General features: G+C 37.7%; 1 protein-coding gene across 1 annotated transcript in view; it reads left to right on the top strand.

Annotated features, from left to right (window-relative positions):
* Nucleotides 1–5,839, top strand: part of ANKFN1 (ankyrin repeat and fibronectin type III domain containing 1) — a 325,952-nt gene extending 320,113 nt beyond the window's left edge. The window contains exon 19 of the mRNA XM_031966442.1: nucleotides 4,509–5,839. Coding sequence (XP_031822302.1) covers nucleotides 4,509–5,314 — 806 coding nt within the window. The 3' untranslated portion in view covers nucleotides 5,315–5,839. The remainder of the gene's footprint in view (nucleotides 1–4,508) is intronic.
* Nucleotides 5,840–11,076: the final 5,237 nt, after the last annotated feature.

Raw genomic sequence — 11,076 nt, forward strand, 5'->3', positions numbered from 1 at the left:
TGTACTTGAAATAAAAAAAACAAAAATGGAACTGCCCCAACCCTCAAGGAACATGCATTCTATTAGAAGGAATTGCACATATAGTTAAAAGAAAATTAAATGCTGGGATATTTCCAGAGGAGGCACTACCAAATAGGGGAATGGGGAAGAGTGATCAGAAAAGTTTCATATAGGAGGTGAAATTTACTTAATGCCTTAAAATCTTCAAAGATATAAATAAAATACATATTATATATAATATATAATATAATAACAATAATATATAATATAATGTATATTATCTATAGTATATGCATGTATGCACATATATTTTTTCTAGTATGATCCTCATAGCCATTCAAAGTACATACAATACCACCTATCATTATGCCCATATTACTGATGAGGAAACAGGCTGAGACATTGACTTGCCCAGAGTTACAAACTAGTCTGGTAATTATTTGAGGCTAGATTAAAATCCAGGTTGTCTTCCTGATACCAAATCCAGAAGTCTAGCCACTATACCCCAATGCCTTTCAACACTTTGTGTTTCCATTTCAATATACCTTATACTTTGCAAATTTTCCCACAAAGGAAGGCTCAAAAGTCATCTGAATCTCTGGAACCTCTGCCTTAGAGGACAGGATTTTTAAGAACATGCTTGATCTTCTTCAGGGATTATACTTACTAAATTCTCCAACAAAAATACTAGAAAGAGCCTTTGATTCTCATTAGGGTTTCACTATCAACATATACAAGAGGAGAACATCATTTAGCTCCTCCGTCAATAACAGGCTAGGTGGTCCAGTATATAGAGCAATGAGCTTGGAATCAGGAAAACTCCTCTTCCCGAGCCACTAACTAACTGTGTGACCCCGAGAAAATCACTTAACCCAGTTTGCCTCAATTCCTTGTCTGTAAAATGGGCTGGAGAAGCAAATGGCAATACCACTCCAATATCTTTGCCAAGAGAGCCCCAAATAGGGTCAGCAAAGAGTCATACATGACTATAATAATGCAGCAAGCACTCTGGCTTGCACAGTAGAATATTGGTTCTGTTTCAGTGCTCTCTGATTGTCTGCTCTCCAGAGATTCCCTTTTGGAAGGTCCTTAACCTACATGCATAGTAGTAGTTGTTCTTGTTGTTTCTTTGTCCTTCATTCTTGAAGACAATCGGGACATCAGAAAGTGACATCATGAAATGCAAGTGAATTGGATTTGAGTTAGAGAGAGTTGTGCAAGGTCACCAGCCTTACTTTCTCCTCTGCAGCCATCTGCATAGTAAATGAATGAATGAAACTATGTATGAGTCCTTACTATGTGTCAAGAACTGTCTTAAATGCTGGGGTTACAAATAATAAAGCAAAACAATCTTTGTTTTCAAGGAACTCACATTCTACTAGAGGGAGATGAAATATATTAAGAGGTTTCAGTTAGGTGTCAGATGGAAAGCTCAATAGTCATTAGGGTGTCGTGGTAAAGCAGATGAGAATGCATCCTCTTTCATGTTATTTCTACTAATAACCAAGACACTGAGCCAATTAACAGTGGCAATAACTTTGGTGACAACTTTCTTTTCTGCTTCTTCAGTCATGCTAGACTCTAGCTGTCATTCCATGGGAAAGAAAATCTAAGCTCTGGAGTTTGGGTTAGTACTCCAGGCTAAGTGCCAGGGGACATGGTTCTTGTGCTTTTTCTGCTTCTGATATGTTTTGTGACTCTATGCAGACTTGTTACATAATCTCTCCAATACTGATTTCTGTCCTGTCTGCAAAATGGAAGATAGTATGGCATAAGAGATAGGCACCACACTTTGAATCATAAAAACCCAGATTCAAATCCCAGCTTGGATACTTATTAGCTATGGGATCACTTCTCTGAAACTCAGCTTCCCATTTCTGTAAAATGTGGACTTGGTCTTAATGGTCACTAAGTTTCCTTCTAGCATCTATTAGATTGTCAATTCTTTGAAAGTAAGACTGTTTTTGCCTTTCTTTTTATCTCCAGTGCTTAGCACAGTGTCTTGCCCACAGTACTTAATAAATACTTGTTGACTTGACTTCCAGCTCTAAATATATGATCCATTAATTATATAAATTAATAAACAGTATAACTAAGGATATTCTCCTCCTTGTAATATTTGTAACAGCATGATGATCTCTCTGAAACTAAGTTTTTATATCTATAAAATTGCTATAATAATACTAACCATGGAGATCAAGTGAAGTCATATATGGGAAAGCACAATTTCTTTTAGTTTTTTTTTTAGTTTAATTAACTTTTTGGTTCCATTTTTAAGTTCCAAACAGTCTCTGTCTCTCCCTCCTGACCTCACCCCACTAAAGAAGGCCACCATTTCATATACAGAAATATATTGAGAGGGAGAGAGACAGAGACAGAGACAGAGAGAGAGAGAGGTAAAACTGTAATATCTATATTTTTATTGATCAGTTCTTTCTCTGGAAGTAAATAACGTTTTCCTTCATTAGTCTTTTGTAGATGATATGAATATTTATGATACTAAGAATATCTTAACTGTAATTCATAGTAATTCTTTGAACAATGTTACTATTACTGTATACAATGTTCTCTTGGTTCTACTCATTTCACCCTTCATCATTTCATACAAATCTTTGCATGTTTTTCTGAAATCAACAAGCTCATCATTTCTTACAAGAAGGAAAGCACTTTGAAACCCTAATGTGCCAAACACATATAATAAATCTCTGCTGGAAGTACCACTGACCTCCTAGAACTAAACCATAGAAGGCAAGGAGACTTAATACTGTAGATTATTGTACCTCCAGGATTACCTAGCACACAGTCAATGTTTAATAAGTGCTCATGAAGACCTTATGTAAAGTACTCATTTGTTGATTCAGAGTTCACAGTTGGACACTGAGAAGCAAAGGATGTGGAGTTCTTCAGTCATACCCAAGAGTTACAATAATCCTGATAAGTGAAAAACATGTTCACTATAACAGTAACTACTGAAACAAAATGTCCTTGTTCTGACATGTCTGGATCTCCAGTTGAGGGTTTCTTGGAAAAGATAGTGGAGTGGTTTGCCATCTCTTTCTCCAGCTGATTTTATAGATGAAGAAACTGAGGGAAACAGGGTTAGGTGACCATGGTCACACAGCTAATAAGCATCTGAAACCAGATTTGAACTCAAGAAGAGGAATCTTCCTCTCTCCAAGCCCAGCATTCTATTTGCTGAGCCACCTAGTTTCTTAATTCTTTCTTTTAGGTATTATTTCAAGCATGTATTTCTTTTTATTATTATTATTATTATAGCTTTTTATTCACAGTATATATGCATAGATAATTTTTCAGCATTGATAGTTGCAAATCCTTTTGTTCCAACTTTTCCCTTCCTTCCCCCCACCCCTTCCTCCAGATGGCAGGTTGACCAATATATGTTAAATATGTTAAAGTATAAGTTAAATACAATATATGTAGACAAGTCCAAACAGTTATTTTTAGCTTCTTAATTCTGAGGCTAGATTTCTATTCTTTATGTGAAAATGTATGTTGAAAAAGACCATAGGAAACAAGATAAATTGGCTAGATCTCTGGACTTTTTCAACCAATCACCTTTACATCACTACTAGAGGTGGGATAAATCAATATTTATCAATCAATATTTACTGAGGATCTACTGTGTGTAAGGCACATATAAGTAAAACACACATAATGCACAAAGTAAAATAAAACATGACTACTGCTCTCAAAGCTTGCAATCTAATTGAGAAAGAGAAATATAAATGGGTGGTTATATTTAAATAACAAGCATTTCTCTTTCTCTTTTTTGCAGATTTGGTGCTATAGATGTGAAATATGGCATGTACTGTTAAGTTTGGTTGAAGTGTTGAATAGTTATCCTGAACTCTTACTCTCCTCATTTAAAAAAAAATTTAAGAGGTGTCTCTCCAGAGAAGGAATAGGGAAAGATATATAGTTATCCCTTCCATATTGCAGGGATGAGGGCCATTATACCCCTGTGACCTGGAAAAAGCCAGGTAAAATTTTTTTGGTCCTCCCCTCATATTAGTGAAGATGTCTGAATTATTATGGTATTATAAGATAAAATATATTGATATTATGCAATACTATACATATATTTTATGCATTTCTAAGCTTTTTCTGGATCATTTTCACGTGTCAGCCACAGCTTCCAAAAATTCCCATTTAAATTTTTATGCTAACTCACAACATAGCAAAACCATGATGGGGACGGTCTCAATGTAGAAGGGATAATTACATTCTAAAATAAAGATAATGTCAAAATAAAAAATAGCAAGAAAGACAAAAAATTAAAACAAAAAATATTTTTCTCTCATTTGATTTTCTCACTTTATTTTTGTTATATAGAAGAAGACTGTACAGGAACTTACAAAATCAGTTTTAGAAGCCTGTCTGCTGCAATTTTATCATAATTTTCCCCTCTGATTAAGCTAGTGTAGCCCAAGTTTCTAGGTTTCATATTTGAAAGACTCTTTTCTAATGATAGTTTGCATTCTTTCCAGATTCTCAGCCTTGTTCTGATGAAGAAGGCTGCTCTGAGGTATTTCTCCCCACGGATAGTGACTACGATTCCAGCGATGCTCTTAGTCCCCGAGACCTGGACTTGGTCTACTTGTCATCCCATGACATTTCCCATCAAGCCATGAGTGGCATGAGTGGCAGTGCCCCTGATGTTTTACAGGTGCATGATATGAAGCCCTGCATGGCCTTGAGGGGGGACACCCAGGGCCAGACCCTGGAGCCAGATACCGACCATTCCTGTGCTGAGTATTTCAACAACCTGACACTCTCAGGCTTCATGGCCAAGAGCCCTGATAAGATGGCAGCCAACTCCCAACAGGCAGTAAGCTTCTTAGGGAGGAAGAAGCTGAACAAACACCAGCACTATGGCTACTTCAGCCGTCACCGTCACCACCGCTGGCTCCGGATCCACAGTGAAACACAGTCCTTATCCCTTTCTGAGGGAGTCTACACTCAGCACCTCTCCCAAGCTGCAGACTTGTCCCAGGAGACCACGGAGGCAAAGCAAATCAGAATCCCCAGTGATAGGCACCGGGGCCTACTCCTACCCCATACCTCAAGCCTCCCTGAAGAGAAGAAAACCAAGTACCAAGATATGAGACCTATGGTCCGCCACATTTATGTGGAACCCTACCCCACAGCCCTGGTGAATGATGATACGCCATGGATTGGACTCGACTCTCCTCCAGGGGACCAGGGTGATACACAAAGGCCCAAGGAGCAGGAGGTCAGCCCAGGGGACCAGACCACCTCTCCAGTATCAGAAATATTTAGTAGCATGCTTTAGGGATCTGCACCACTAATATACTTTCACACCATTGTCATTTTCTCATCTCAGCCCCTATCACTACTTTTTCATCTCCCCATCCCATTTTTCAAAAAGATTTAAATTTTAAAGTAGAAAAGTTAGTGGTTACCAGGTCCTTAGAACAGAATTTGACTACTGTCTTTTGTTGCAGGGAGGGGCTAGGGGTTGAGATGGCAGTGCTCCCCATAGACACCTTCATGGAGCCAACTATAGTATAAATTCATGGTGCCTCTGCTTGTTGGATGATACCTTTACCGGTGGTGGTGTGGAGCTTCAAATATTTAGATGCTTTTGATTATCTGCACAAGAATATGCTCTAGGGCTAGCTCCTGGGGCTTCCATCTTGTGGTGAATTGAGATGAGACAGTAAGGGGAATGGTAAGACCACAGAATCTCAGATCCAGAGCAGGATGGAAACTTAGAGATAAAGTCAGGGGTCTTCAAACTGCGGCTATGGGCCAGATGTGGCAGCTGAGGATGATTATCCCCCTCACCCAGGGCTATGAAGTTTCTTTATTTAAAGGCCCACAAAACAAAGTTTTTGTTTTTACTATAGTCTGGCCCTCCAACAGTCTGAGGGACAGTGAACTGGCCCCCTATTTAAAAAGTTTGAGGACCCCTGGCTCTACTCCATCACAACCCTCAGTTTATAGCTGAAAAAAATGACCTAGTAAGGCCTAAGATCCCACAGGTAGTAAATAGCAAAGCCAGGTCATCTCACTTCAAAGCCAGTACTCTTCCCACTGAAACACTGAGCTCCTCAATCCATCCCCACCACACAGGAGCCATTAAAGGAACTAGAACTTCAAAAAGGAATGAAGAATAAACCTGAGACTTTTTCTGCAGGGCACAGAGTAGAGTAAGGTTCTCTGAATATTCTAATTCAGGGGATGGCCTCAGACAGCTTAAATTGATCTTTTCAAATCCAGATGTGTTTTTAAGGCCCAAATAAGGCCCATTTGAATGCCTGCATCTTTCCTAGAAAGACAATTACTATATTGTTTTTGCTCCTTTCTGTGCCATGTGCCCAGTGTGAACCCAGAGCAGTAGCCAGGATGCTTTCCAGACCCTGTGCATCCTGAGATGTAGCCTGATGAGTCATTCATAAATGCATTTCTGATTTCTCAGTAAGTCCCCAACTCAAAGCCTGGACATGAAAATGGCTTGTAAATCATCTCAAGACCCAGGGAGACAGCTGAATAATAGTAATCATAATTAACATTTATATTGCACTTTAAGGTTTGCAAAGGGATAGGAACTGGACCTGAGATTCTATTGGTAAAGAGAGCTCCCAAGTCAGGAAACTGTCTCTACTAATGTAAGGTGGCACCTTCTCTGCAACTTAAAGAGTTGTCTCAACTACTGAAAAGTGAAGTAACATAGCTAATATGAATCAGAGGTAAGATTTAACTCCAGGTCTTCCTGGCTCCAACATCTGCTCTCTACTCACTATGTTACATTGCTTCTCACCCATTTAAACATTTGCAAAACACTATAAATCTATCATCTCATTTGATTCTCACAACTCTGTGAAGTAGGTGCTATTGGTTCCCCCATTTTACAGGTGAGGAAACTGAAGCACAAAGAGCCACACAGGGAGTATGTCTCAGGATTGGGATTTGAATCCATTTTCTCTGACTTGAGAGCCAAAGTTCTTTTCATTGTACCACACTGCCACCACAACTCAATCTGTATCTCGTCCTCTTCCTTTGGAATCATATCTCATATTTAATCAGCATGGGGAATTTCCATTATGGGAACTCCGTCCACCAATGCCAATCAGTACCTTTTGGATAAGGTATAGTCTTAAGTTACCTGAGCCACTGAGAGATTAAATGATTTGTCAAAGCCAATATTCTTTAGTGTCTAGACTTGAACTCAGGTCTCCTTGACTATAAGGCTAGCCTCCCATCAACAGCAGCATACTATTTCAAGTTCTTCTCTGTGAAATTCAAAAAGATAATAATGTTCTAAATCATTACTCTCATTTTTCCATGCTTCTAAAGATGTAAATATGTGATTTCTATTTGTCAAGGTACAGATTTTAGAGAATTTTAGAGTTTGAGGAAAACTTAGACACCCCCAAACTCAAACCCCTCATTTTACAGATCAAGAAATTAAGATCTGGAAGCATGAAGAAATTTGTCCAGAATTATACAGCAAATTAGCAAATAAATTGCTAGTCAAAATCCAAGTCAGGTCTCCTGATACCCACTTTCATATTCTTTCTAGAGCACTACATAAGTAATCTAGAATCTGCAGATATAGTCCATTCTAAGGGATGCTGACTTACTTAATGGATCAACTATATGCCCAATCCCATATCCATCTTGCTTCTCCCTTCTGCTTCACCCTAGAAATGTTCCAGGTGCCCCATGGTCTACACTCAGAGTAGCTGTATTTGCTTCAAACAAGGAAAATTTATCTTAATATTAACCTGATCCAAGTTTAGAAAATCTCCATACTCCCCTCCCCCCAAAAAAATCCAGCCAAATGTAATTGTCATTTGGAGAAGAAGGGAATTGTTGTGAATCATCTACACCACAGTTCCCAACTATTAATCTGAACAATTGAGAGTTGATCACATTCTATCTCTGTTATGAAGGTTGCATATTATTAGTGTGTTTAGAATTTTAAAGCATTTTAAAGTTGGAAAACTCTTCAGAGGCCATCTAATCCAGTCTTTCCCTTAAACAAGAAACCTCTCTGCAATCTCCCCAAGAAATCTAGCTTTCTTTTGAAAGACCTCTTTTGAAAAGGTCTCTTTTGAAGACCTATAGTGCTGGGGAACTCTCTATCTATGAAATAGTTCATTCTACTTTTGGATAATTCTAGCTTTTTAGGAAGTTCTTCTCCATAATGAATTAAATCTGCTTCTCTTTAGGATCATAGCATTTAGAGCTGAAAGGATTTCCAGAAATCATAATGTCCAATCCATAAATTTTATAATTGAGACCTAGAGATTAAGGTCACAAAGGTGATAAATAGCAGAGCCAAGTGATTCCAACTCAGATCTTCTGACCCTATTCCCACCACCATCTACTATTACCCTCCCATACTGCCTCTATACAACATTATAGAACTATGAAATCTAATTCCCTTGAGCTATTTCTTATATGGCATAGTTTGCCTTCCCCAGAATGTCAATGTTCACTCTAAAATGTAGAACCCAGTTTTTAACATTCCAATGTGACCTAATCAGGACAATGCCAATCAATCAACAAACATTTATTAAAATTTTTTCCAGGCATTTTGCTAAATGATGAAGGTATGAAGAAAAACAAAAACAGACTTTGTCCTCAAGGAGTTTAATGGTGAAAATAACATATAAATAAATACCTACATACAAGATACATAAAGAAAACATGAAAGAATCTCAGACTCAGAAAGTCATAGGAGTTCCATAGACTTGAAGAGAATTCCTACGGAAGATGGGATCCAAGGTGGATCTTGAGGCAATGGGACAATAAGACAAATTTCTCCCTCATTCCCAATACTATACCTTTCTTTCCTGCAGCCCAAGATTAAGCTATCCTTTCTGGAATCTTATATTACTTTCTTGAGGTAGATTCAATCTGGATTCCACTGAAACCTATAGGTTATTTTCACATTAATTGTTGTGCAGTCAACATTCATGTGAAGTATTTGAATAGGGTACAGTCATTGGTGAGTTGTTTTTTAAATAATGATAAAGTAGGTTTTGGTGGGTCTTTTTTGACAAATGACATTTCAGGCTTATATGAACCCAAAACAAGTTTCTTATCAGAAACTATTTGTAAAACATTCTCTAGGCAGCAGAAATTATAGTGAGCTATTTTTTTCTCCATCCTTCTTTGAAAAATCAGAACACCAGCCCAAGAGGGAATTATACAGTAAAAGAAGTACAATTTCATTAATTCAGGAAGCCCAAAACTAAAATCAGTAATAATCTAGCCAAGGACAGAATTAATGTTTACCTTCACAAAATCTATGAGAAAATGACTTTGTTAATCAAATTAGTGGCAATTGCTAATTATCTGCTTGACTCTCCACAAATTACTTAACACTTACCACTGTCCCTTAACTCCCTGTCCCCACTACATTGCATCCCTGCTTTCCTTACATATAAAAAGAAAAATCTGCCTGCTCTGACATTCTTTGGTTTCATAATTCTGTGGATAGTATTTTTAAAAGATTGATGGAAGTCCATTTAATCATTTTTTAAAAAAGCTTTATTCTGTGCTTTAGAGACACTATTTACATTTTTAAAGTGCACATGGCAATTATAAATCATTACTCTGTATCTATTTTTTTAAAGTCTACAGATTACTTCTAGGTGTTCGTAGACCTACTCCTGGTTTATTATCTGCTCTTGAAAATAAAGCAGGAGTATTTCACTCCTTTAGAAAATATTCTCTATTTCAGAATCTACTGATTCATACTGGCCTTCATTCCAATTAGTGGGACTTGACAATGATTGAATTTTTCCTGGTGGGGTGTTGTGGGCCATACACCAAATCCATCACTTTAGAGAGGCAGCTGTAACTCTTGAAAGAACACTGGATTTGAAATGAGAAAGTCTAGTTTTTAGAATACTGCTTAAGTTATTTTACCTGTATAGGTCATTTACCCTCTCTAGGTCTCAGTTTTATCATCTGTGAAATGAGTTCTAAAATTATTCCTAAATGTTTTTGTTCTTTGAACCTCTTTCAAAAACAATTGCTATAACAACAAATGTGTTTTTGAGTTCCCAGGTTAATTGGATATACCATTCATAATAACAACACTGATTTTCTTGTCCTGATCTTCCTTCCCAGCATAGTTCCAAGTTGGCTTTGGCCAAGATAACCCAACTTCCATCCATGGGGACACCTTCCAGAATTATTTACCAGGATTTGCTAAGAACAAAAGAAATGAAACAAACATGAGTCCTAATCATATATAATCAGGAGCTAATTGTAGAATAAGGGAAAGTTCACACCTTTTAACTTCCATAACAGTTTACAAAGAGGTGCTTGCCTTTTTGGCCAAAGAGTTCAAGTTTATTTCTGAGGAATATCCAACTGCTAAGTACAATTTCCCATCACTGTCACTTGTGTGAGAGAGGGCATCCTAGAGAATGTGGAAGGCACCTGGTATCAGTTTTGTCATTCTTTACTGACCTGATACTGATTTACTACTGAAAAAAAGGAATTAGTCTTCAAGAATTTATTAAACTTGATGTTACTAAGGTATTGAGCTTTAGGGATAAGAAGAAAGCCAAAGACAGCTCCTTCCCTCAAGGAGCTCACAATCTAGTAAGAAAATGAAAATGCTCATTTTCTAGGTATGAAAAAGATAGTTGTAAAGGATATGGGAGGTAACTTCAGAGAGAATAATAAGCCAAAAGGCTCTAGAAGCATGAATTTGGCTTAATAATAATCCATTTCATGGAAGAATTGAGTCCTTAAGGATGAAGATTCCCTTCACTTCCCTACCCTGCCTAATATTCAATGCAATAATAGGGAAGGAGAAGGAAAAAAGTACCTTTAGATTTTAGAGATCAGACATGTGTGAAAAATGTTTTGTATTTAGAGAAGGATCCCAAAGCACTTTACAAAGAGTAAAAACAGAAAGCTAGTTATATTTCCCCAATGCCCAAACTTCCTCCCAAAGAAACCTGGTCCTGGAAGAGCCTGGCCAAAAGCATAGTCTCCACTCCCTTCTCCACCCCCTTGACACCCACCCACCACCTGCCACCAGTAATCTATGCAGGGCAAATG

The sequence above is a fragment of the Sarcophilus harrisii genome, chromosome 4, assembly GCF_902635505.1.
Source record: "Sarcophilus harrisii chromosome 4, mSarHar1.11, whole genome shotgun sequence".
NCBI classification, from domain to species: domain Eukaryota; kingdom Metazoa; phylum Chordata; class Mammalia; order Dasyuromorphia; family Dasyuridae; genus Sarcophilus; species Sarcophilus harrisii.